General features: G+C 46.0%; 2 protein-coding genes across 2 annotated transcripts; both read left to right on the forward strand.

The window, feature by feature from the left end:
• Window positions 1-3,117: 3,117 nt before the first annotated feature.
• On the forward strand, window positions 3,118-7,369 carry LOC309890365 (large ribosomal subunit protein mL65-like). Its single transcript, XM_082784136.1, has 5 exons — window positions 3,118-3,707; window positions 4,363-4,508; window positions 5,034-5,136; window positions 5,611-5,787; window positions 6,892-7,369. Exons 1-5 carry the CDS (start codon window positions 3,143-3,145, stop codon window positions 7,158-7,160), a joined length of 1,260 nt encoding a protein of 419 aa, XP_082640262.1. The 5' UTR covers window positions 3,118-3,142; the 3' UTR covers window positions 7,161-7,369.
• A 10,260-nt stretch (window positions 7,370-17,629) lies between these two features.
• Window positions 17,630-21,880, forward strand: LOC309889580 (large ribosomal subunit protein mL65-like). Its single transcript, XM_082782448.1, has 5 exons — window positions 17,630-18,219; window positions 18,875-19,020; window positions 19,546-19,648; window positions 20,123-20,299; window positions 21,404-21,880. The coding sequence occupies exons 1-5, from the start codon at window positions 17,655-17,657 to the stop codon at window positions 21,670-21,672; spliced, it is 1,260 nt and encodes a 419-aa protein (XP_082638574.1). The 5' UTR covers window positions 17,630-17,654; the 3' UTR covers window positions 21,673-21,880.
• The last annotated feature ends 5,280 nt before the right edge of the window (window positions 21,881-27,160 follow it).

Consider the following 27,160-nt stretch of genomic DNA (forward strand, 5'->3'; position numbering starts at 1 on the left):
TATCTTTACAAACCATTGAAGCCAGAGTGGTCTTGAAAGTCACCGCTGTTCTTGCTACCCTGCAGTAACAGTATCTAGAGCCACAGAAGGTAGAATTTGCCTGTGCATCTTTCACTTCAATGCTCCTTGCTTTGAAACAATGCAAGGGGCTGTCATTACATTCACCTGGCTTCTTGGCTCTCACATGAGATCTAGAAAGTAGTTCACCTTTGATGTACCTTCTTTTAACATTTTTTTTTCTCAGTTAGGTGGAAATTGTGGTCAGAAAAACAGTTATTTATTTATTTACTTTTTTTTTTTTTTTTTCTTTACTTTGCCTAAGATGAGGATTGGGAGAGTGATCTTTGATGTACACATGAACATTGCCAGTTCTAGTCTAAAAGGCATTGTTTCAGAAACTGCATTGAAATAGTAGGTGAAACATAATACAAATTTAATTCAGATTGGTGCTGTTTGGACTGCTATAGAGTTGCAGAAGCACTTTGAAGCTGAAGCATTTTGAAGGATGTGTAATTAAGAGTTCAGCCTACACATGCATTTTACATTCCTTTAAAAATATTTGCATACTTGCTCAAAGTCCCAGCCTGGTCTCATGGAAGATTCTCCTGCCCATGGTGAGGGGTTCGAACTAGATGATCTTTAAAGTCCCATCAAACCCAAACCATTCTATGTTTCTATGAAGTCCTATAAGATGCATGCTTTTGTCAGTGGATTGCAGTCAGAAAAGATGATAATGGCCTTTCCCTATTGCATGTATACGCAGAATGGGTAAAGCAATATAAAGATGCTATAAATTTATCAGTGTAGGATAACTTTGATATATCAGAGAGGTTCTCTCAGTAAAGAAAGAAAATAGATCCTTTTTGAACCGTCAGTTTGCATTTGAGAACAGAGAGATCTATGGTTGGGTAACATATTATGAACAAAACCTTACTATAGAGCTGTCAGCAAAGCAGGTCAGCATCTGTCACCACACTGTCTATTGGACCCTTTTATCCAAGCCCTTGCAGTTCCAAAAGCAAGAAGAATGGTAGCACAATGTACACCAACCAACTGAAGTGGGCCTGTGGTAAGAACATCAGTAGGCAGCTTGCAGATTTTTTGTGTAGGTTAAAGCATTGCACTGGTTCCTTACAGCTTTTCTCTACTGGTGTCATCAGTATCGGCATGCAGGAACCATTCAATACCTTTGAATAGCCTTACAGGAAGTAAAAACAATCCTTTACACATTCACTTGCTTCATGACTTACATTCTGTTCTGTATTGTATTTCCAAAGCCTTAAAATACCCTATGCAAAAATTTTTCATGGCATTGTACAGCTGCAAGGCAGGTGATTTGGATTTGACAACCAATGAGAAAGGTCTCCAGCTGTGGTAGACGATTAGTAACCCTAATAGATGTAAAAAAAAACCCTAGTGTGAAATAAGGGGTAGCGTCTGGTCACGTGCAATGGAAATCCAAAACTGGAGGAAATGCAAGAATTGGTTGCTAAGATGATCAGGGAAATGGAGACGTGTCTGTGTGAGAGAAGCTTGTTCAGACTCTCTAATCGAGAGATGATATGGCTGGCCTCCATCAATATTTTAGCAGGCAAACACTGGAAAGGAAAAAAAGCTAATTAAACTGAACGACAATGCTGGCATGAGGACAAACAGGTATAAACTGACCATTAATATATTCAAACCTGAAACGAGAAGAACATTTCTAACAACCAAAGGAAACAAGTTCTGAAGCAGGAGATGCGGCAGCAAAATATCTAAGAACGGGAATGGTGATTTTAGAGAAGCTTCTGTCTGAGCTTATATGTCTGTCTGTGTTTCCATTGCAAGGAAGCAGATTCAAGAGCTTTATCTTGGCTAAACTTGGCCAGTGTCCTTTATTGAACAAGGAGAGGAGAAAAAGGCTTCTAGATATGGCTGGAGTTTGCTGCATGGGGAAAAGAGGGAGGTTCACAGAATCACAGAATTTTCTAGGTTGGAAGAGACCTCAAGGTCATCGAGTCCAACCTCCAACCTAACGCTAACAGCCCTCCACTTGATCACTAAACAGTCCATCATCTAAATGTAAGCTTTTGTCCCTTGAATTTGAAGCATGCTTCCCAAGGAAGGAGTCAAATTAAATAAAAAAAGAAGTCTGGAATCGCTGAGGAGAAGTTATGCATGTGACGAACAGAAGACTTTAAAATCCTCTAACTCACATGACTCTCCCATTTTAACTAGTTCACATCTCATCCCTTCTGATGAAGAGAGTGGCTGGATTTAAAATTAAGTGGCTACTCCAAGTACAACTTCTGACCAGAGATTCAACAGACAGTTAGGCTGAAGTTTAGAAAGTGGAGCAGATCACGCACACTACGTAGCGTGTCTTGTACCCTAATTCCACTCCTACCTCCCCTGCCTACCACCAGGCAATCTCCTTGCTAACGATACTGGGAGATGACAAGGACAGCAGCCAGCTCTGCTTTCATGGGATGGCTCAGGTTAGTGGATGTGTAGTTTAGAAACAAACAGAAAGCAAAGTTGAAGTTGAATGGAGGGACAGAATATGTGTTGTGTTTGGCCGTGCCCGAAGGGATGTGCTGAATGCAGTTAAATCCGGCTGGGGGCCGGTCACCAGCGCTGTTCCCCGGGGCTCAGTCCTGGGGCCAGTGCAGCGGGTTCACCCGGCGAGGCTTTGGTAGCAGGGACCAGAGCAGCCGCGGGTGCCCCATCCCTGGAGCTCTCCAAGGCCAGGTTCGGTGAGGCCCTGGGGAACGGGGCAGGCTGCAGGTGTCCGTGCCCACGGCAGGGGGTGGAACGGGGGGGGGGAGGGGCTCTGAGCTCCCTTCTGCGCCCCGCGCTGGCTCCGTGACACGGCTCTGACAGACGGGGCCGAGCCCGGGTAAGGGGCGGGGCCGAGCCCGGCTGCCTGGCCGCCGCCGCTCCTCCCGCAGTGCCTCCTGGGAGCTGTAGTTCCCGCCCCGGGAAGCCGGAGGGAAGCCTCGGCGCATGCGCAGTTCCCCCGGGAGCACCAGCGGCGCCTCCGCAGAGGCCGCTCCCTTCCCCTCCCGGCAGCCCTTCGCTCGGTTGGCCGCCGGGCTCCACGTGACCGGGGCCGCCCTCCAATCGGCGCGGCCCCCGCCCCGCGCCCTTCCGCTGCGAGATGGCGGCGCCCGGCGGCTGCCGGCTGCTGCTGCGGCTGGGCCGGCGCTGGCTGTCGCAGGAGCCCGCCGTGCCGCCGCCGCCGCCGCCGCCGCCCGGGCCGCTGTACCCGCCCGTGGTGGCCTCGCACACGGCCCGGAGCAAGGCGGCCCGGCGGCGGCGCCTGGAGCACTTCCAGCGGCAGGTGCACGAGGCGGCGTCGGTGGAGGAGAAGCTGCGGCTGTACGGGAAGCTGCAGCGGCCCAAGTACACGGTGCACCCGCAGACCTTCGCCCTGAACGCCGACCGCTGGTACCGGAGCTTCACCAGGACCGCCTTCGTGCCGGGGCTGCCGGCGGAGGCCGCGGAGGAGCCGGGGCCCGCGGAGGAGGCGGGCGTGGAGCTGGGCACGCTGCGCTCGCTGGCGTGCGACGCGCTGCTGCAGGAGAGCTTCTACCAGAAGAAGCGGCGGCCGTTCCTGTACCGCGACCAGGAGCACACGCCCGGGCCCTTCGTCACGCAGCTCGTCTCCTCCCTCGCCGCCTCCCTGTGCGGCCGCAACCCGCTGCTGGCGGCCTCGTCCCTTGGTGCGCAGCGGGGGCGGCGGGGGTGAGGGAACTGAGGAGCAGCTGAGGGCGCTGGGCTTGTTTAGTGTGGGGACGAGGAGGCTCAGGGGAGAGCTTTTTGCTGTCCGGCAGCTCCTTGAGAGGAAGTTGTGGGGAGCTGGGGCTCGGTCTCTTCTCTCAGATAATTAGTGATAGGACTAGAGGGAATGGCCTCAAGTTGCTCCAGGAAAAGTTTGGGTTGGAAATTCCGAGACATTTCTTCTCAGAAAGAGCAGTCAGGCATTAGAATGGGTTGACTGGGGCAGTAGTAGAATCACCGTCCCTGGGGATGTTTAAGAAAAGGTTGGATGTCGTGCTTAGGGACACTGTTTAATGGGTGACCTTAGTAGTGTGCTGATGGTTGGACCAGATGAACTTGAAGGTTTTCTCGAACCTTAATGATTCTATGGGCATGCTAGGTGGTGGGGCTGGGCAGTGAGCTCTGCCTGCATGAGTGTGCTTGGTGTTGCTGCCTGGTGTCCATCAGCAAGGATGTTGTTTCACATCATTGCTGCTGACACACGGTATAAGTGGGTTGTGGTTCTCCGATTTTGCTGCAGCGACAGTGCAGAACTGGGGTGGTTGAAAATGTAGAAGTGTGATCTCTATTTACCTCTCCCTCTCTGTTCTGTTTCAGACCTAAACCCTGAGGTTAACTACTACTGGCATCATGGTGAGGAGGTTGTTGTGCATGGACATCGAAAAGGTAGAGTCGATCCTGTGCGGTTTCAGATAGATGATAAGCCGCACCTGCAGCTGCGTGTACCAAAGCAACTTCCAGAGGTGTGGATATTTTCAACAGCAACTTACTAATGTGTACTTTCGCTTCAGCTTCTGACTGCTGCTGGGGCTCTGGTGGTAGTAATAGTATGTGGAGGCCCTGGTTAATGAGTTGTACGATAAGTGCATTGGTGTGTTTCTTGAGTGTTAATGCTCTTATTCCTTGCCGTGTTAAGTGCTTTTCAGATACTGGGATGGTTTCCTGAACCTGAAGTTGATCAATAACTAGTGACAGAAGAAGAAGGAATGACCTCAAGTTTTGATGGGAGGTTTAGGTTGGAATTTAGGAGGCAGTTCTTCTCAGAAGGAGTAGTCAGGCATTGTCACAGGTTGCCCAGGGATGTTGTGGAGTCACCACAGCGGAATGGTTGGACCAGATAGTCTTGCAGATCTTTTCTGACTTTAATGATTCTATGTAAGAAAAACTTGGACTATCTGGTGTCTAGTCTGGTACTGAGATACAATGTGAAGCCAGATGTCAGAATCACAACTTACGGGATGGCTGTTCTTTCTTCTGCTTTCTTCAAGATTGTACCGTTGGAGTCTGATCTCGGAGATGTTCCCGTTATTGATCACAAACCATCCAAACTGCCACTGTTCAAAAAGCAGTATGAAAACAAGGTATTTATAGGTAAGAGTTTCCAGTCAAGAAATGTCAACTACGTTTGACATTTCACTTGACGTTTCACCTTCTCTCAGCAGAGAGAGTGTTTATATTTATTTTCTTATAATTATTATATATAGCATGTGAATCTCAATAAAGATTCTAAGTCATTTATGTAATGGGGAGTAGCATTCTCTTGAGGATATGATGCTCTGTCTCAGGATTGATCTAAAGGAGTTGGATTGAACAGAAACCTAGTAGTAAAGCTGGACTTGAACTGATGTATGTTCTTCGGAGACATTTGAATATGTTACCTTTTTGGACTCAGCAAGCCGTCCATTCTCACAGAGAAATGTATGACTCTGCACTTGCATGCCTCCACAGCAGAGGTCTTAATTTTCATCTGCTTGGAGCCTGACAGTAAAAACTTGTTTGTGTGCATCATAAGGAATGTTATGTGACACTGCCTCCTTATTTTGTTTTCTTTTGGGGTGGTCATAGGGTCGAAGGTATCAGACCCATGCTGTTACGGCCACACACAGTTTCACCTGATTCCTGATAAACTCAAGAGGGAAAGATTTATAATAGCGAATCTTGAGGATCAGATTGAAGTTGTTTATCGAGCTAATGGTGTCGCAAGTCTCTTTGCCTGGACAGCAGCTCAAGCAATGTATCAAGGTAAGACTGTTGTCCGTAGGTTCGTGCTTGGTGTGCTGTGCCAATTAGCACACAGAGTTGGAATCCACATGAAGGTCTTTTAATTAAATAATCAGATACGTAGCTCTGTAGAGTCAGGTGCTTGGCAATCTTTCGCAAAGCAAGCACACCTTTGACTCGAATCACCATAATTTATACACAGCCATCTTCTGAAAACTATGTTTGGCTACTTAAGTTATTATAGTTATAGCTTAACTTTTCTCTACTGAGCATTACAGAGGAATGGGGTGGATGGGGGGCGGAGGACACACACCAAATCCCACGTTACCATATATCATCATTTTGAAGAGTGTGATTTTTAATGTTAATGACCCTAAATGAGCAAAAGGCCTCGAACTGTTTTTTTCCTTGTTTTTTACCTTTTATCCCTTATCTTCCTTGCTTCTGCTACCAGTCTCTTACTTTCATCTAAAAGACTTCACAAGCAATTGAAAGCCTATGTAAGCTACAGGGATCCGTATTTTCTTCAAATTTTAATTTTTTTTTTCACAGCTTTGGGACTACAAGAAAATCAGTCTGTAAAGGTTGTCCTGTCCTCATGATGAATGCTTGCTCTAATGTTCTCTGACCTTTTCTCTCATGCAGTCATTTTTGTGCTTTTTCTTCTGAAGGCCATCCTTAAAAGCAGGTCCTTAAAGATTTAATTGAACCATGGATGAACCAGAGCTTATACAAGGGCGTTATTTAAAACTTTGCCTTTGAAGCCTTTGAGTGCTTTTGATCCATGAGAATTAATTATGCAGAAACATTATTACAGAAGAAAATATGCCCAAACCTCAGTCCTGCAGTTGGCTGCTCCTCAGTCCTTAGAAGGAAAGGTGTTAGGTCTCGAGCGGTGTAATGTCAGGAATTTTATGAGACGAGTAAGAGTCTCAGTGCCTTCTTTCAGCCCGGTGAATTCAATGAAACTACAGTGAGAGCAAAAGTAAAGTGTCAGCAGCCTTACTTCAGGATCGCATGCCTGTTTGTTTAAAAATCCCAGAAGGTGTGGGTGGGTGGTTAGATCACATCCGTGCCGATGAGAATTGAGTGCTGTGTAACTAGTGTTGTTTCTCTGTTTTGCAGGATTCTGGAATGAAGCGGATGTGACGCGTCCTTTTGTATCACAGGCGGTAGTGACTGATGGCAAATACTTTGCTTTCTTTTGTTTCCAGCTGAATACTTTGGCGTTAACTGCAGAAACTGTTAAAAATAACCCTCGGAAGAATATCTGTTGGGGAACAGACAGTAAGCCATTATATGATGTTGTTGAAGAGGGCAGTGTGAAAGGCTTTAATGATGAAGTTCTGCTTCAGTTGGTTCGTTTTCTGTTAAACAGACCCAAAGAGCTGTAAATCATGAAACTAAACTTGCTGTTCACGTGCCTGAACTTCATTGTAACTCTGTGGAATACGGGCTGGAATATGCCTTGCTCTTAGTCAACTATGCCTAGCAAACGCAATACATGTATTTCATGGCCTTATTTCTTGACTTGAACTGTATTATACTGTACGCTGAAAAATAAATGTCTGGAATACCTTTGCCCCATGAGTACTTCCTATGAAAAGCATGTTATTCCTCATTCAAAGTCAGGTGGATGGTTTCCACCCGGAGCTCTATTGGAAGCACAGCAACACACTATGAGTTGGAAAGAGTGTAGTGGAAAAACTGCTAATTCTGTGCCTGAAAAAAGAACTCTTCTTTGCCCTTATGTTTTTAAGAGAAAGGGAGCTCAGTCTACAAAGTGATTTTTTAGTGGTGAAGGGCTAGCACTTCTGCTGCATGTCTGATGAAGTTGTAGGCATTTATTGAGCAGTAGTACAGGCATAGTAAAACTTGCAGACCATGATTGTCTTATGCACATGCATACACATGTTAGAGCTTGTCACCTCTGGAACTGCTGAGGCCACTCCAAATGAGTGGGATCCCTGATAACAAGATCGACAGTGTCAGGACTGCTTAGGAATACTTAACAAAGTATCTGGCTTTCAGATATTGAAATGCATATTTTCTATAGTTTTATATGCTGCCACTGTCCTCTTTGCATTTTTCCAGTGTCATTAATAATGATTGAGTCCAGCTTGCTTTTGTAGAGAGAGTACTGAATCACACATGACTTGGTCTGAAGTACATGCTTGCGCGTCCTTCAGACCAAGTAACCAAGGATCCTTCTTTCTGTTGTAAACTGGCTTGGAGATTATTTTTCTAATGGGAGACTAGTTAGATGTAGAGAGTTATGTAATCGGTGCTTTGCTCTGTTCGGAAAAAACAGGGCTTTGACTTTCTCCACCAGTTATAAAATCTAAAAGTATGATAAGGTAATCTAAACGATAATCTAGAAATATGCACCCAGCCGTGGCACTGAGTACCTCAGTACAGCTTTCTTTTTGATGGAAATGAAATCCTTCAGCACTTTCTTGTTTAGCAAAGCTTGAGTATTTCTAATTCTGGTAACTGCTGTTCCTTGGATTAAAATTCTGCCTGTCCCAAGTGGGAACAGAAGATAAACTGCTGGGTAGGCATGTTGGTTTTAAAGAGTGACCTGTGACCTAGCTTGGAAGTGAGTGACTGATAGCGTTTGTTTGGTTAGCGTTTGTGGGTGATGCAAACAATGGAAGAACACTCAAAAGGCACTTGCATATTGTGACCTGGCAGGCAATCTTCCCAAATTGGCCTGGTACAGTTTTTTCACCTACAGCTTGAAACTGTGCGTGTTGCATTGTAAGTAATGTCTGTGGACACCTGATGTAAAATCAAAGAAAATCCTGCTCCAAAGGTAAACAAATTAATTTTTTCTGTGATTCAGCCTTTGTCTATGCTAAGGGTCCAGCTGTAGTAGAACAAGTCTGTAGAAGGGTGATTTTCCTCTGTGCAGCTTTACTAGTGTCTGAAATACTGGTGTAGATGTGTAGCCTGGTAGAAGAACCCAGTGTTGGAGTGAGAGAGGAGGGCAAGACAGCAGGAGCTGGCTATTTTGTAATTGTAAAGTTCCAAGTGCAGCTTTCTGTGGCTCTCAAAAGGCAAGGAGATCCCCTGGAAAAGCAGTGGGTGTCACTGTTTCCCTTTGAGAGATTAAAAAGTGTGATGGGTTTTGTTCTGCTTCTTTGTACTGCCTGGCAAAGTTGAGGCATCATAATTCATGCAATTTTCTACAGCAATCTTTCATCTTGTACTCATCTGTTCAGGATGTTTAATGCTTCTGTACAATGATAAAAGCTTTTTTGAGGTTGTATAACTACTAAGTGTTTAAAAGCAGAAAACACAGAAGCTGCAGCATTCCTACGCTTGAGCTTTGTTCGGCAGAAACTTTGTGATGTTACTGCTTTGTCCCGTGGGAGCAGCATTCTTTAGTGTTCTGTTGATTTTGCTTTTTAACACGAAACTGCACAAAACTACGAGCTTGCATCCTTTTTCATGTTATTACTGAGCGGGCCCAGAAAACCCAGCTGAGAAATACATGTCTGAAAGACTGCTGCCATTGCAAGAATTTTGCTGTTTTGAACATGGGGCAGCTTTTGTGGCAGCTGAGCTGATGGCTGCATGTCCCACCTGTCTTAAGTGGGGAAATGGATCGTAGACCAGGAGCTGGCAGGACTTGTTGAGAGGGCTTTCGGCTAGGCATGAAGGAGGATGCGGGTGAAAGGAGGCTTGCTAGAGATGAGCCTGGGAGAGCAATAGCAGTGTTGGAAGTGCAGGCAATGGCTCAGCTGAAGTACTTTCAGTGATTCAGGCAACAAATAGGAGGAACTGGAAGCCATTGTGTGGCAAGCAAACTATGACCTAGTCGCCAACTCTGAAACATGATGGGACCACTCCCACGACTGGATGGCTACAAGCTCTTCAGGAGGGACAGGCAACTAAGGAGGTGCGGTGGTGTGGCTCTCTTATATTAGAGAGTGTTTTGATGTTGTAGAGCTTGTGGCTGGGAATAATAAGGTAGATTCCTTGTGGATAAGGGTCAGGGTATTGGCCAACACGGCAGACATCCTGGTGAGGGCCTGTTACAGACCGCCCAACCAGGATGAAGAGACAAAAGGCATTCTATAAGCAGCTGGCAGAAGTTGCTCAATTGTCAGCACTTGTTCTCATGGGGGACTTTAACTTCCTGGACATATGCTGGAAATAGAGTACAGCCCCGAGGAAGCAGTCTAGAAGGTTCCTGGAGGGTGTGGAAGACAGCTTCCTGACTCAGCTGGTTAGTGAGCCTGCCGGAGGGGGTGCCCCGCTAGGCCTGCTGTTACGAACAGAGAAGGACTGCTGGGAGATGTGGTGGGGAAACATGACTACTGAGGGTAAGGAAAAGACTGAGATTCCCAATGCCTTCTTTACATCTGTCTTTAATAGTCAGACCCGTTACTCTCGGGATACTCATCCTCCCGACCTGGAAGTCTGGGAGAAAGAAACCCCCCATGATTCAGGTGGAAAAAGTTAGAGACCTGCTCCTCCACCTGGACTGCCATAAGTCCATGGGACCAGATGGGATCCACACAGCAGTGATAAGGGAGCCCTTGGATGTGATTGCCAAGATGCTTTCCACCATCTATCAGCAGTCATAGTCAACTGGAGAGGTCCCAGATGACTGGAGATTTGATAATGTGACACCCATCTACAAGAAGGCTTGTAAGGAAGATTCAGGGAACTACAGGCCTGTCAGCCTGACCTCAGTACCAAGACAGGTGATGGAACAGGTCATCGTGAATGCAATCACACAGCATGTGGAGGACAGCTGGGGAATCAGGCCCAGTCAGAATGGCTGGCTGAAAGGCAAATCCTGCCTGAACAACCTCATCTCCTTCTATGACCGAGTGACCTGCCTGGTGGATGAAGGAAAGGCTGTTTATGTAGTCTACCTAGACTATAGCAAAACCTTTGACAAAGTCTTCGTAAGTATTCTCCTGGATAAGCTGGCAGTCTATGGCTTGGACAGGTACACTCTTTGCTGGGTTAAAAATTGGCTATATGGCTGGAATCAGAGAGTGGTGGTGAACAGAGTGAAATCCAGCTGGCGACTGGTCACCAGTGGTGTTCCCCAGGGGTCAGTGTTGGGGCCTACCTATTCTCTTTAATATATGTACTGGTGATTTGGATGAGGGAATTGAGAGCACCCTCAGTAAGTTTGCAGATAGCACCAAGTTGGGGGGGAAGTGTCAATCTGCTGGAGGGTAGGAAGGCCCTGCAGAGAGACCTGGACAGGCTGGATTGTTGGCAGGGGCCAATGGGACAAGGTTTGGCATAGTAAGGGCTGGGTCCTTTGCTTTTGTCAAAGCAACCCCCTGGAATAGTCCAACAGCATCCTGGCTTGTATCAGGAATAGTGCAGCCAGCAGGACCAGGGAGGTGATCGTCCCCCTGTACTCTGCTCTGGTGAGGCCGCACCTCAAGCGCTGTGATCAGTTTTGGGCCCCTCACTACAAGAAAGATATCGAGGCCCTGGAACTTACCCACAGAAGGGGTAGGAAGAGGGTGAAGGGTGTGGAACACAAGTAATGTGAGGAGCGGCTGAGGGAACTGGGGTTGTTTAGTCTGGAGAACAGGAGGCTCAGGGGAGACCTTATTGCCCTCTACAACTGTCTGAAAGAAAGGTGTGGGGAGCTGGGGGTCAGCCTCTTCTTGCAGTTAACTAGCGACTAGAGGGAATGGCCTCGAGTTGCACTAGGGGAGGTCCACGTTGGAAAATAGGAAACATTTCTTCTCAGAAACAGTGGTTAGGCATTGGGACAGGTTGCCCAGGGAGGTGGTGGAGTCACCATACCTGAGGGTATTTAGGGAAAGGTTGGATGTGTTCTTTACAGAGATCGTTAAGTGGGTAACAATGACTGGAGGGATTGTTTGAGCCTGATGATCTTGGAGGTCATTTCCAACCTTAATGATTCTATGATTTGGAGTTGGACTATGGAGTTGGACTTGATGATCCTTAAGGGTCCCTTCCAACTCGGGATATTCTATGATTCTATGATTCATTTACATTCAGGCCTACTGGAGCAGATCACATTATTAACATTTACCACTAATTTCAAGGGTAATGCAACCCTCATAATTGGAGACTACACTGAGGAATCTATTCTGTCAACAGCAGAGGGAAAACTGAAAAGCTGAGGTGAAATGTCTTGCCCAATCCATACAGAATGTCAGTAACAAATCCATACAGAATGTCAGTAACATATATGGGAATAAGACCTTGACTTCGTGCCCTCCCTCCCAATCCACTGTCTGCTGTGCTACAGCGGCATCGGATGAACTTAACTGGCAATGTTTCATCTTAGATTAGCAGCAAATCCCAAATTGGATTCTCACCTGAGAGTTAGTCTTTTAAAACTGAGCACAAGGCTACTACTACCACTACTACTACTACTGCTGCTGCTACTACTACATCCACCACCACCACCACAAAATAGTTTTTAATTGGATTACAAATCAACACATCTGGCAAAGTGTAATTGCAATCAGCATGTTACTAGTTCAACCAGCAATACTTGTAAAATCACAAACTGGAGGAAAAAAAAAAAAAAAGAAAAAAAAAAGACTGCTTCTGAATTCTCAGTGGAAGGAGGGTGACATCTAGTGGTATTGCTCTTTGCACTTTCCTTCACAATGTGCCTCAAAGCATCTTGGCAAAGCAGGGCATTATTTTCTTTTGCATTTTTAATGCATGTGCTTTTTGACAGCTTAAATACTTTATGCAGTGTCAGCTTTTCACCAAACACACTGTCCTCTGATTTTTTTCAAATGCAATTGCCTTCTTTGTTGTTGTAGCGAAATACAAAAGTTGTCATAAAGGAGTGATTCTGCTTTATGATACAGCATTATTTGCTTTGTAGATATTTTGTAGATATTGTGGTAACAGTTTAGATTTCTTTCCCTCTCAATTCATGGCTTAAGTTCATGAGAAACTCACATCAGAACTAGAGTTGCTCTCTTCAGTTACCTATATGGAGAGCTTAGAGAAAATGGAGCCAGCTTTTTTCTTGGTGGTGGTGTTACTGTTTGTGGGGGAGAAGAAGGAAGAGGACCAGCATAAAAGGCAGAAAGGCAATAGGTACAAGATGGAACTCAGGAAATTCTTATTTGATATAAGAAGAAAAATTACCATGAGGATGTCCAAACACTGGATAGGAGATCCAAATGAGCCCTACATTCTACATCTCTGGAGGTATCCAATCATTGACTGGACAAAGCCCTGAGCAGCCTAAGCTAAATGGCCCTGCTTTGAGTAAGGTTGGTCTGCGGTGCCCTTCAGCCTGCATGCCTCCGCGATGCAGGAAGACGACCCTTCCAAAAGTCAGGAAATTGGTGTTTAAGGTATCTGCAGAGAGAAAATAGAAAACCTGTAATTATTTGTCGTTATTCTTCTCTTTAGAAATACTGTCTTAGCAACTGTTTGACTGTGCATACAACTCAGTTGTGAGTTGTATGCCAGGTCATATATTTATCCCGCAGACCCATGACTTTCTCGAGCTCTTCATTCCTCTGCTGTCTTCCTTCAGGGTTTCTCAGATTGGAAATAATGGCATATGATTTAGAGGTCTGTATAGTCCTCATTTAGCACATTGTATCATTCAGATCTGAAGATCTGCTTCCCTTGGCTTGTAATAACTTCAGTTTCATGTTATGCTGCAAGGTTCACTTTTCACCTACTGAGGAAAACATTTCTTTTGTGCAGCCAAAGAACTATTATGGGATATATCTAGTTTGTAGAGGCAGAGTCTTTAGGTTTTGATGGCCATTGGAAAGTCTGTGTGCTTTCTACCAGCACTTTTCACCTTCGAAGGGCTAAAATTGTTTCTCACCATCTAATTTTTTTTTTTTTTTTTTTTTTTTTAAGCAGCAAAGAAATACTTTATCACCAATAATTGTTTGCCAAAATAATTCTATGGATCATTATGACACCTGAAGTTAAGTTTCCAAGCCTCTAAAATGCACACAAGCAGTTGCCTATAACTGGACATGTATGCCATTTACACTTAAGAAAAAAGAAAACAAAACAAATAACAAACAACAACAAAATGTGCTTCTGTGACAGCAGAAGGAAAGAGAAAGTGGAGTGTCTGCCATTCCTCACTTCTCAGCTTCATGACACCTTTGAAGACAAACATAAATACTTGCCTCTTGCCAATACCGTATTATAAAAACATTTATATAAACTAGCTTTCTTTTGCAATACCTGTGGTCTTCATCCAGTCTTTCACATTCATACTGAGACGAGTCTATTCAACAGTCTTTCACATATCTTAGTCATTGGAACAATGGAGCTGACCCTACAAATTTCCTCATAAAAGCATACATCTTTCAGCAACTGAATATTGTAATTGAGTGAATGATGAAGTTTCTTAATGCAAATGTTTGAATTGTCACTTACCGGTTGCTTCAGAACCCAAATAGCTCTCCTTTCTTTTCAAAATGACGGTATACTATTTCCTCCAGTCGATCAACCTCTCTTTCTTTTAGGAGATGAAACTCTAATTTCACAAGTAGATTTTTTGATTCAATTGCAAGATATCTCAATGGGTAAGGGTTAAAATTAGCTGATGTTCCTGCATTTTTGATGAAACAAAACAATCCTAACAAAAACTTGTCTTGTGTGCACCCAGTGGCACAGAAGGGCATATATGGGATGCCCACTATCTGGTTTTCCCCCAGATGCGTGAGAAATGTGTGAGGTACTGTTTGTAATTGCTACAATATATTTTTTTGCTACAATTGCTACAATTGCTACAATATCAAAGTGACTAAGAAATCTACTTTTCACAAAGGATTTCTGGCTTTTTTTTTTTTTTTTTTTTTTTTTTTTTTTTTTTTTTTGCTGATGGGCAAGCTTAGTGAAGTGAAGCTTGCTAAAAGCATGTCTTCAAGGTAAGCTTTTTCAGCTTTTTATCTTTACAAACCTGTGAAGCCAGAGTGGTCTTGAAAGCCACTGCCGTTCTTGCTGCCCTGCAGTAATGGTGTCTGGAGCCACAGAAGGTAGAATTTGCCTGTGCATCTTTCAAATTTGCAGTTGGATGTTCCTTGCTTTGAAACGATGTAGGGGGCTTTCATTACATTCACACGAAAACTAGAAAGTAGCTCACCTTTGAGGTATCTTCTTTTAAATTTTTTTTCTCAGTTAAGTGGAAGACACACCTATTTGTTTATTTATTTATTTATTTATCCTAAGGTGAGGAGTGGGAGTGTGATCTTTGATGTACACACGAACATAGCCAATTCTAGACCTTAAAGTTATTTTTTTTTTGACAGACTACATTAAAATAGCAGATGAGACAATGCAAACTTCATTCAGATTGGTGCTGCTTGGACTGCTATAGAATTGCAGAAGCACTTTCATTTTGAAGGATGTGTAATAAAGAGTTCAACCTACACGTGCACTTTACATCCCTATAAAAATATTTGCGTATTTGCTCAAAGATACATGTTTTTGTTAGTGGATTGCAGTCAGGAAAGATGATAACAGCATTTCTCTACTGCATGTATACGTGGAATGGGTTAAGCAAGTAAAAGGTGTTATGGCTTTATCAGTTTAGGATACTTTTGATACATCAGAGAGGTTCTCTCAGTAAAGAAAGAAAATAGATCCTTTTTGAACCGTCAGTTTGCATTTGAGAACAGAGAGATCTATGGTTGGGTAACATATTATGAACAAAACCTTACTATAGAGCTGTCAGCAAAGCAGGTCAGCATCTGTCACCACACTGTCTATTGGACCCTTTTATCCAAGCCCTTGCAGTTCCAAAAGCAAGAAGAATGGTAGCACAATGTACACCAACCAACTGAAGTGGGCCTGTGGTAAGAACATCAGTAGGCAGCTTGCAGATTTTTTGTGTAGGTTAAAGCATTGCACTGGTTCCTTACAGCTTTTCTCTACTGGTGTCATCAGTATCGGCATGCAGGAACCATTCAATACCTTTGAATAGCCTTACAGGAAGTAAAAACAATCCTTTACACATTCACTTGCTTCATGACTTACATTCTGTTCTGTATTGTATTTCCAAAGCCTTAAAATACCCTATGCAAAAATTTTTCATGGCATTGTACAGCTGCAAGGCAGGTGATTTGGATTTGACAACCAATGAGAAAGGTCTCCAGCTGTGGTAGACGATTAGTAACCCTAATAGATGTAAAAAAAAACCCTAGTGTGAAATAAGGGGTAGCGTCTGGTCACGTGCAATGGAAATCCAAAACTGGAGGAAATGCAAGAATTGGTTGCTAAGATGATCAGGGAAATGGAGACGTGTCTGTGTGAGAGAAGCTTGTTCAGACTCTCTAATCGAGAGATGATATGGCTGGCCTCCATCAATATTTTAGCAGGCAAACACTGGAAAGGAAAAAAAGCTAATTAAACTGAACGACAATGCTGGCATGAGGACAAACAGGTATAAACTGACCATTAATATATTCAAACCTGAAACGAGAAGAACATTTCTAACAACCAAAGGAAACAAGTTCTGAAGCAGGAGATGCGGCAGCAAAATATCTAAGAACGGGAATGGTGATTTTAGAGAAGCTTCTGTCTGAGCTTATATGTCTGTCTGTGTTTCCATTGCAAGGAAGCAGATTCAAGAGCTTTATCTTGGCTAAACTTGGCCAGTGTCCTTTATTGAACAAGGAGAGGAGAAAAAGGCTTCTAGATATGGCTGGAGTTTGCTGCATGGGGAAAAGAGGGAGGTTCACAGAATCACAGAATTTTCTAGGTTGGAAGAGACCTCAAGGTCATCGAGTCCAACCTCCAACCTAACGCTAACAGCCCTCCACTTGATCACTAAACAGTCCATCATCTAAATGTAAGCTTTTGTCCCTTGAATTTGAAGCATGCTTCCCAAGGAAGGAGTCAAATTAAATAAAAAAAGAAGTCTGGAATCGCTGAGGAGAAGTTATGCATGTGACGAACAGAAGACTTTAAAATCCTCTAACTCACATGACTCTCCCATTTTAACTAGTTCACATCTCATCCCTTCTGATGAAGAGAGTGGCTGGATTTAAAATTAAGTGGCTACTCCAAGTACAACTTCTGACCAGAGATTCAACAGACAGTTAGGCTGAAGTTTAGAAAGTGGAGCAGATCACGCACACTACGTAGCGTGTCTTGTACCCTAATTCCACTCCTACCTCCCCTGCCTACCACCAGGCAATCTCCTTGCTAACGATACTGGGAGATGACAAGGACAGCAGCCAGCTCTGCTTTCATGGGATGGCTCAGGTTAGTGGATGTGTAGTTTAGAAACAAACAGAAAGCAAAGTTGAAGTTGAATGGAGGGACAGAATATGTGTTGTGTTTGGCCGTGCCCGAAGGGATGTGCTGAATGCAGTTAAATCCGGCTGGGGGCCGGTCACCAGCGCTGTTCCCCGGGGCTCAGTCCTGGGGCCAGTGCAGCGGGTTCACCCGGCGAGGCTTTGGTAGCAGGGACCAGAGCAGCCGCGGGTGCCCCATCCCTGGAGCTCTCCAAGGCCAGGTTCGGTGAGGCCCTGGGGAACGGGGCAGGCTGCAGGTGTCCGTGCCCACGGCAGGGGGTGGAACGGGGGGGGGGAGGGGCTCTGAGCTCCCTTCTGCGCCCCGCGCTGGCTCCGTGACACGGCTCTGACAGACGGGGCCGAGCCCGGGTAAGGGGCGGGGCCGAGCCCGGCTGCCTGGCCGCCGCCGCTCCTCCCGCAGTGCCTCCTGGGAGCTGTAGTTCCCGCCCCGGGAAGCCGGAGGGAAGCCTCGGCGCATGCGCAGTTCCCCCGGGAGCACCAGCGGCGCCTCCGCAGAGGCCGCTCCCTTCCCCTCCCGGCAGCCCTTCGCTCGGTTGGCCGCCGGGCTCCACGTGACCGGGGCCGCCCTCCAATCGGCGCGGCCCCCGCCCCGCGCCCTTCCGCTGCGAGATGGCGGCGCCCGGCGGCTGCCGGCTGCTGCTGCGGCTGGGCCGGCGCTGGCTGTCGCAGGAGCCCGCCGTGCCGCCGCCGCCGCCGCCGCCGCCCGGGCCGCTGTACCCGCCCGTGGTGGCCTCGCACACGGCCCGGAGCAAGGCGGCCCGGCGGCGGCGCCTGGAGCACTTCCAGCGGCAGGTGCACGAGGCGGCGTCGGTGGAGGAGAAGCTGCGGCTGTACGGGAAGCTGCAGCGGCCCAAGTACACGGTGCACCCGCAGACCTTCGCCCTGAACGCCGACCGCTGGTACCGGAGCTTCACCAGGACCGCCTTCGTGCCGGGGCTGCCGGCGGAGGCCGCGGAGGAGCCGGGGCCCGCGGAGGAGGCGGGCGTGGAGCTGGGCACGCTGCGCTCGCTGGCGTGCGACGCGCTGCTGCAGGAGAGCTTCTACCAGAAGAAGCGGCGGCCGTTCCTGTACCGCGACCAGGAGCACACGCCCGGGCCCTTCGTCACGCAGCTCGTCTCCTCCCTCGCCGCCTCCCTGTGCGGCCGCAACCCGCTGCTGGCGGCCTCGTCCCTTGGTGCGCAGCGGGGGCGGCGGGGGTGAGGGAACTGAGGAGCAGCTGAGGGCGCTGGGCTTGTTTAGTGTGGGGACGAGGAGGCTCAGGGGAGAGCTTTTTGCTGTCCGGCAGCTCCTTGAGAGGAAGTTGTGGGGAGCTGGGGCTCGGTCTCTTCTCTCAGATAATTAGTGATAGGACTAGAGGGAATGGCCTCAAGTTGCTCCAGGAAAAGTTTGGGTTGGAAATTCCGAGACATTTCTTCTCAGAAAGAGCAGTCAGGCATTAGAATGGGTTGACTGGGGCAGTAGTAGAATCACCGTCCCTGGGGATGTTTAAGAAAAGGTTGGATGTCGTGCTTAGGGACACTGTTTAATGGGTGACCTTAGTAGTGTGCTGATGGTTGGACCAGATGAACTTGAAGGTTTTCTCGAACCTTAATGATTCTATGGGCATGCTAGGTGGTGGGGCTGGGCAGTGAGCTCTGCCTGCATGAGTGTGCTTGGTGTTGCTGCCTGGTGTCCATCAGCAAGGATGTTGTTTCACATCATTGCTGCTGACACACGGTATAAGTGGGTTGTGGTTCTCCGATTTTGCTGCAGCGACAGTGCAGAACTGGGGTGGTTGAAAATGTAGAAGTGTGATCTCTATTTACCTCTCCCTCTCTGTTCTGTTTCAGACCTAAACCCTGAGGTTAACTACTACTGGCATCATGGTGAGGAGGTTGTTGTGCATGGACATCGAAAAGGTAGAGTCGATCCTGTGCGGTTTCAGATAGATGATAAGCCGCACCTGCAGCTGCGTGTACCAAAGCAACTTCCAGAGGTGTGGATATTTTCAACAGCAACTTACTAATGTGTACTTTCGCTTCAGCTTCTGACTGCTGCTGGGGCTCTGGTGGTAGTAATAGTATGTGGAGGCCCTGGTTAATGAGTTGTACGATAAGTGCATTGGTGTGTTTCTTGAGTGTTAATGCTCTTATTCCTTGCCGTGTTAAGTGCTTTTCAGATACTGGGATGGTTTCCTGAACCTGAAGTTGATCAATAACTAGTGACAGAAGAAGAAGGAATGACCTCAAGTTTTGATGGGAGGTTTAGGTTGGAATTTAGGAGGCAGTTCTTCTCAGAAGGAGTAGTCAGGCATTGTCACAGGTTGCCCAGGGATGTTGTGGAGTCACCACAGCGGAATGGTTGGACCAGATAGTCTTGCAGATCTTTTCTGACTTTAATGATTCTATGTAAGAAAAACTTGGACTATCTGGTGTCTAGTCTGGTACTGAGATACAATGTGAAGCCAGATGTCAGAATCACAACTTACGGGATGGCTGTTCTTTCTTCTGCTTTCTTCAAGATTGTACCGTTGGAGTCTGATCTCGGAGATGTTCCCGTTATTGATCACAAACCATCCAAACTGCCACTGTTCAAAAAGCAGTATGAAAACAAGGTATTTATAGGTAAGAGTTTCCAGTCAAGAAATGTCAACTACGTTTGACATTTCACTTGACGTTTCACCTTCTCTCAGCAGAGAGAGTGTTTATATTTATTTTCTTATAATTATTATATATAGCATGTGAATCTCAATAAAGATTCTAAGTCATTTATGTAATGGGGAGTAGCGTTCTCTTGAGGATATGATGCTCTGTCTCAGGATTGATCTAAAGGAGTTGGATTGAACAGAAACCTAGTAGTAAAGCTGGACTTGAACTGATGTATGTTCTTCGGAGACATTTGAATATGTTACCTTTTTGGACTCAGCAAGCCGTCCATTCTCACAGAGAAATGTATGACTCTGCACTTGCATGCCTCCACAGCAGAGGTCTTAATTTTCATCTGCTTGGAGCCTGACAGTAAAAACTTGTTTGTGTGCATCATAAGGAATGTTATGTGACACTGCCTCCTTATTTTGTTTTCTTTTGGGGTGGTCATAGGGTCGAAGGTATCAGACCCATGCTGTTACGGCCACACACAGTTTCACCTGATTCCTGATAAACTCAAGAGGGAAAGATTTATAATAGCGAATCTTGAGGATCAGATTGAAGTTGTTTATCGAGCTAATGGTGTCGCAAGTCTCTTTGCCTGGACAGCAGCTCAAGCAATGTATCAAGGTAAGACTGTTGTCCGTAGGTTCGTGCTTGGTGTGCTGTGCCAATTAGCACACAGAGTTGGAATCCACATGAAGGTCTTTTAATTAAATAATCAGATACGTAGCTCTGTAGAGTCAGGTGCTTGGCAATCTTTCGCAAAGCAAGCACACCTTTGACTCGAATCACCATAATTTATACACAGCCATCTTCTGAAAACTATGTTTGGCTACTTAAGTTATTATAGTTATAGCTTAACTTTTCTCTACTGAGCATTACAGAGGAATGGGGTGGATGGGGGGCGGAGGACACACACCAAATCCCACGTTACCATATATCATCATTTTGAAGAGTGTGATTTTTAATGTTAATGACCCTAAATGAGCAAAAGGCCTCGAACTGTTTTTTTCCTTGTTTTTTACCTTTTATCCCTTATCTTCCTTGCTTCTGCTACCAGTCTCTTACTTTCATCTAAAAGACTTCACAAGCAATTGAAAGCCTATGTAAGCTACAGGGATCCGTATTTTCTTCAAATTTTAATTTTTTTTTTCACAGCTTTGGGACTACAAGAAAATCAGTCTGTAAAGGTTGTCCTGTCCTCATGATGAATGCTTGCTCTAATGTTCTCTGACCTTTTCTCTCATGCAGTCATTTTTGTGCTTTTTCTTCTGAAGGCCATCCTTAAAAGCAGGTCCTTAAAGATTTAATTGAACCATGGATGAACCAGAGCTTATACAAGGGCGTTATTTAAAACTTTGCCTTTGAAGCCTTTGAGTGCTTTTGATCCATGAGAATTAATTATGCAGAAACATTATTACAGAAGAAAATATGCCCAAACCTCAGTCCTGCAGTTGGCTGCTCCTCAGTCCTTAGAAGGAAAGGTGTTAGGTCTCGAGCGGTGTAATGTCAGGAATTTTATGAGACGAGTAAGAGTCTCAGTGCCTTCTTTCAGCCCGGTGAATTCAATGAAACTACAGTGAGAGCAAAAGTAAAGTGTCAGCAGCCTTACTTCAGGATCGCATGCCTGTTTGTTTAAAAATCCCAGAAGGTGTGGGTGGGTGGTTAGATCACATCCGTGCCGATGAGAATTGAGTGCTGTGTAACTAGTGTTGTTTCTCTGTTTTGCAGGATTCTGGAATGAAGCGGATGTGACGCGTCCTTTTGTATCACAGGCGGTAGTGACTGATGGCAAATACTTTGCTTTCTTTTGTTTCCAGCTGAATACTTTGGCGTTAACTGCAGAAACTGTTAAAAATAACCCTCGGAAGAATATCTGTTGGGGAACAGACAGTAAGCCATTATATGATGTTGTTGAAGAGGGCAGTGTGAAAGGCTTTAATGATGAAGTTCTGCTTCAGTTGGTTCGTTTTCTGTTAAACAGACCCAAAGAGCTGTAAATCATGAAACTAAACTTGCTGTTCACGTGCCTGAACTTCATTGTAACTCTGTGGAATACGGGCTGGAATATGCCTTGCTCTTAGTCAACTATGCCTAGCAAACGCAATACATGTATTTCATGGCCTTATTTCTTGACTTGAACTGTATTATACTGTACGCTGAAAAATAAATGTCTGGAATACCTTTGCCCCATGAGTACTTCCTATGAAAAGCATGTTATTCCTCATTCAAAGTCAGGTGGATGGTTTCCACCCGGAGCTCTATTGGAAGCACAGCAACACACTATGAGTTGGAAAGAGTGTAGTGGAAAAACTGCTAATTCTGTGCCTGAAAAAAGAACTCTTCTTTGCCCTTATGTTTTTAAGAGAAAGGGAGCTCAGTCTACAAAGTGATTTTTTAGTGGTGAAGGGCTAGCACTTCTGCTGCATGTCTGATGAAGTTGTAGGCATTTATTGAGCAGTAGTACAGGCATAGTAAAACTTGCAGACCATGATTGTCTTATGCACATGCATACACATGTTAGAGCTTGTCACCTCTGGAACTGCTGAGGCCACTCCAAATGAGTGGGATCCCTGATAACAAGATCGACAGTGTCAGGACTGCTTAGGAATACTTAACAAAGTATCTGGCTTTCAGATATTGAAATGCATATTTTCTATAGTTTTATATGCTGCCACTGTCCTCTTTGCATTTTTCCAGTGTCATTAATAATGATTGAGTCCAGCTTGCTTTTGTAGAGAGAGTACTGAATCACACATGACTTGGTCTGAAGTACATGCTTGCGCGTCCTTCAGACCAAGTAACCAAGGATCCTTCTTTCTGTTGTAAACTGGCTTGGAGATTATTTTTCTAATGGGAGACTAGTTAGATGTAGAGAGTTATGTAATCGGTGCTTTGCTCTGTTCGGAAAAAACAGGGCTTTGACTTTCTCCACCAGTTATAAAATCTAAAAGTATGATAAGGTAATCTAAACGATAATCTAGAAATATGCACCCAGCCGTGGCACTGAGTACCTCAGTACAGCTTTCTTTTTGATGGAAATGAAATCCTTCAGCACTTTCTTGTTTAGCAAAGCTTGAGTATTTCTAATTCTGGTAACTGCTGTTCCTTGGATTAAAATTCTGCCTGTCCCAAGTGGGAACAGAAGATAAACTGCTGGGTAGGCATGTTGGTTTTAAAGAGTGACCTGTGACCTAGCTTGGAAGTGAGTGACTGATAGCGTTTGTTTGGTGTGGTGAAGGGGTGATGCAAACAATGGAAGAACACTCAAAAGGCACTTGCATATTGTGACCTGGCAGGCAATCTTCCCAAATTGGCCTGGTACAGTTTTTTCACCTACAGCTTGAAACTGTGCGTGTTGCATTGTAAGTAATGTCTGTGGACACCTGATGTAAAATCAAAGAAAATCCTGCTCCAAAGGTAAACAAATTAATTTTTTCTGTGATTCAGCCTTTGTCTATGCTAAGGGTCCAGCTGTAGTAGAACAAGTCTGTAGAAGGGTGATTTTCCTCTGTGCAGCTTTACTAGTGTCTGAAATACTGGTGTAGATGTGTAGCCTGGTAGAAGAACCCAGTGTTGGAGTGAGAGAGGAGGGCAAGACAGCAGGAGCTGGCTATTTTGTAATTGTAAAGTACCAAGTGCAGCTTTCTGTGGCTCTCAAAAGGCAAGGAGATCCCCTGGAAAAGCAGTGGGTGTCACTGTTTCCCTTTGAGAGATTAAAAAGTGTGATGGGTTTTGTTCTGCTTCTTTGTACTGCCTGGCAAAGTTGAGGCGTCATAATGCATGCAATTTTCTACAGCAATCTTTCATCTTGTACTCATCTGTTCAGGGTGTTTAATGCTTCTGTACAATGATAAAAGCTTTTTTGAGGTTGTATAACTACTAAGTGTTTAAAAGCAGAAAACACAGAAGCTGCAGCATTCCTACGCTTGAGCTTTGTTCGGCAGAAACTTTGTGATGTTACTGCTTTGTCTCGTGGGAGCAGCATTCTTTAGTGTTCTGTTGATTTTGCTTTTTAACACAAAGAAAGGCAATTCAAAGGAGGTAGGATGGAAATCTATGAACTTAGATCCTTTTTCCTGTTACTATTTTATGCTTCAGTCTGTTGGTTCAGATCAAATGGAAAATCTAAAAATTGAATTTGGATTTTGCATAATGAAGCAAGTTTTTTTTGTTTGTTTGCTTGGTTTTTTTTTTTTTTTTTTTTTTTTTTTTTAATACTGAACTATTTCTTCTTAAAACTTGTATCACCTTAAAGTGATTGAATGATCTGAAATGTGATACTTCCTATTTTATTTTTTTTTTTTGATTATGAGACTGCAAGTGGTGACTTGGAATTGAACTGCTTAAGCAGCATCACAAAATGTAAAGTGGAAACGAGGAGATAAGGAGACTGGAACTTTCTTGTATCTGTCAGAATCACAGAATCACAGAATTTTCTAGGTTGGAAGAGACCTCAAGATCATTGAGTCCAACCTCTGACCTAACGCTAACTGTCCCCACTAAACCATATCCCTAAGCTCTACATCTAAACGTCTTTTGAAGACTTCCAGGGATGGTGACTCCACCACTTCCCTGGGCAGCCTGTTCCAGTGCCTCACAACCCTGGGTCATATTACACCAAGCTCTCAGGGTAGATCTCTTTCTTCTTAGATTGGAGAAATAGCTTCAGTGCCTTATAGTAACTGCTTGGCATGCAGATTTTTCTCCTGATTCATTGTCATAAAAGACCCCTGTTCCTTTTATCTTAGAAGCAGATGAAGCTTGCCTTGTTTTGAAGCACTATTGAGAGGTTTTTGCAGAGACAAGAGCAACTCTTGAAATTAGTTGTTTCTGAGAAAGTCTATTGACAACTTGGCCTCCTGGCTGTGTGGAGTCTGTACATATGGACATCCCTGAAGCAATGGATGTTTCTTTCCAATGCGTGGGATACGAGAGCTCATTCAAAACGAGCCATCCTTAATCAGTTTTGTAACCAAAGGTAGCCTACTTTGCACTGAGTTACCGCAAGGCATAGTCTGGTATGAATGAATAATGTCTTGTGGATCAAAACCTTGTAGTAAGCATAGCAAACCCCAAGAAATCTTGGGGAGGAATTTGTACAAGAGCTGTTTTCCATGCAGTAAAAACTTAACAATGTGTAGAAGTTTCAGAGTAAATGGAACATCAACAAGCTCACAACGAGACCATGAAGTTAGGAATGATAAAACCTAAGGTATTTGCCGAGGCGATCGGCTCCGGGGCAGACGCGTTCTGCAGCGGAGCAGGGGATCGGGCCAGGCAGGGCTAATTTTTCCGGCATCGAGCCTACTTGAGGAAGCCGCCAGGACCCGGCAGCCCTCGTGAGGGAGGCTGACGAGACGAAGGCGGAGCCAGCAGCGCCCCCTCCCCGGCCGTTCAAAAGCAGCCCCTAGGGAGCGCGAGCGACCAGGAGCGGGCAAACAGGGCGTGGCGCATCAGAAGGGAGTGGCGCGGCACTTCGCGCAGGCAGGGCGCGCAGGAAGGGCAGAGCGCTCCCCCCGCCCACACGAACACCTCCTTAACGACAGGCGTTAGCTAGGTGATAATGGTCTCCACCAGGCACGATGCGCTTTCCAGGAAGTCGGTACACACCCAGACCGACTACCCGTTAAAAAATGCCGCAGTTCAGGTCACCGGATGCAGGGAGTGTCTGAGCCTGTTGCTGCCATCGGCGGGAGGCAGAGAAACTGCATGTGTGAGGTGCGAGCAGGTGGATGATCTGGTCCGCATGGTGGCGGAGCTCAAGGAGGAGGTGGAGAGGTTGAGGGATATCAGGGAGTGTGAGCGAGAGACAGACTTCTGGAGTAACTCCCTGCAGGGCCTCAAGGAGAGGTATTGAGGTGAGACTCCTCAAATGGGGGTGGACCCCCTGCCCTGTCCCCGTCGGGCAGAGGGAGGAAATCTGGGAGTTGAGGAGAAACGGAGACAGGTCCCTGCTCGACATCGCAGGCGACGTCCTCCCCTTCCGGCCCCGCCTTCCCAGGTGCTCTTACACAACAGGTTTGAGGCCCTGGAGCTCGACAGACCAGTAGCTGAGGAAGAGGTACCAAGTGTTCCCAGGAGGATGCCTAGGGCGAGGAGGTCGACTCCACGCCTCAGGACTGCCTCCACCAGGAAAGACAGGAGGGTTATTGTTGTTGGAGACTCGATTCTTAGGGGAACAGAGGGCCCTATTTGTCGGCCTGACCCTACCCGTAGGGAAGTCTGCTGTCTCCCTGGGGCCAGGGTCAGGGACGTTGCCAGAAAGCTTCCCAACCTGGTACGCCCCTCTGACTATTACCCTCTGTCCTGGTTTCAGTTAGCACAGAATTAATTTTCTTCCTAGTAGCTGGTGGAATGCTGTGTTTTGGCTTAGAATGAGAAGAGTGCTGATAACACCCCGATGCTTTAATTGTTGCAGAGCAGTGCTTATACTAAGCCAAGGACATCTCAGCCTTTGCTCTGTCCTGCCAACGGGCAGGCTGGGGGGTGCAGTAAGAGCTGGGAGGGGACAGACCCAGGACAGGTGACCCAAACTAGCCAAAGGGGTATTCCATACCATCTGACGTCATGCTAAACAATATATAGGGGTGGCTAGCCGGGGGGAGGGGGCGGGACTGCTCGGGGTTAGGCTGGGCATCGGTCAGCGGGTGGTGAGCAATTGCATTGTGCATCACTTGTTTGTACATACTATTATTACTTTCGTATTATCACCATTGTATCATCATTATTATTATTGTTATTATTATTTTTGTTATTTTTTTTCCTGTCTTATTAAACTGTCTTTATCTCAACTCACGGGCTTCACTTTCCATTTCTCTCCCCCGTCCCAGAGAGGGAGGGGGGAGGGTGAGCGAACGGCTGCGTGGTGTTTAGCTGCCGGTCGGGTTAAACCACGACAGTCTTTTTGGCGCCCAACGTGGGGCTCGAACCCACGACCCTGAGATTAAGAGTCTCATGCTCTTTTGATAGTCCAGGCGGGCAGTGACAACATCGAAGAGAGAAGCCTGAAGGCTATCAAAAGAGACTTTAGGGGACTGGGTCGGTTAGTGGATGGAGCGGGAGTGCAGGTGGTGTTTTCATCCATCCCTACGGTGGCAGGGAGGGGTATAGAGAGGACACGGAAAGCCCACCTGTTAAACACGTGGCTCCGGGGCTGGTGCCAACGCAGAAATCTTGGGTTTTTTGATCATGGGGCACTTTACTCAGCACCTGGCCTGATGGCCACAGACGGGTCCCTGTCTTTTAGGGGAAAAAGAATCCTGGGCCAGGAGCTGGCAGGGCTCATTGAGAGGGCTTTAAACTAGGTAGGAAGGGGGATGGGGCTGAAGCTAGGATTGTTGGGGCTGTGCAGGGGGGAACAATGGCAAGGCCGGAGGATAAGGCAATGGCCCAGCTGAAGTGCATCTACACCAATGCACGCAGCATGGGTAACAAACAGGAGGAGCTGGAAGCCATCGTGCAGCAGGCAGGCTACGACTTGGTTGC

This window comes from Aythya marila, assembly GCF_965140915.1.
Source record: "Aythya marila genome assembly, chromosome: Z".
Classification (NCBI taxonomy): Eukaryota; Metazoa; Chordata; class Aves; order Anseriformes; family Anatidae; genus Aythya; species Aythya marila.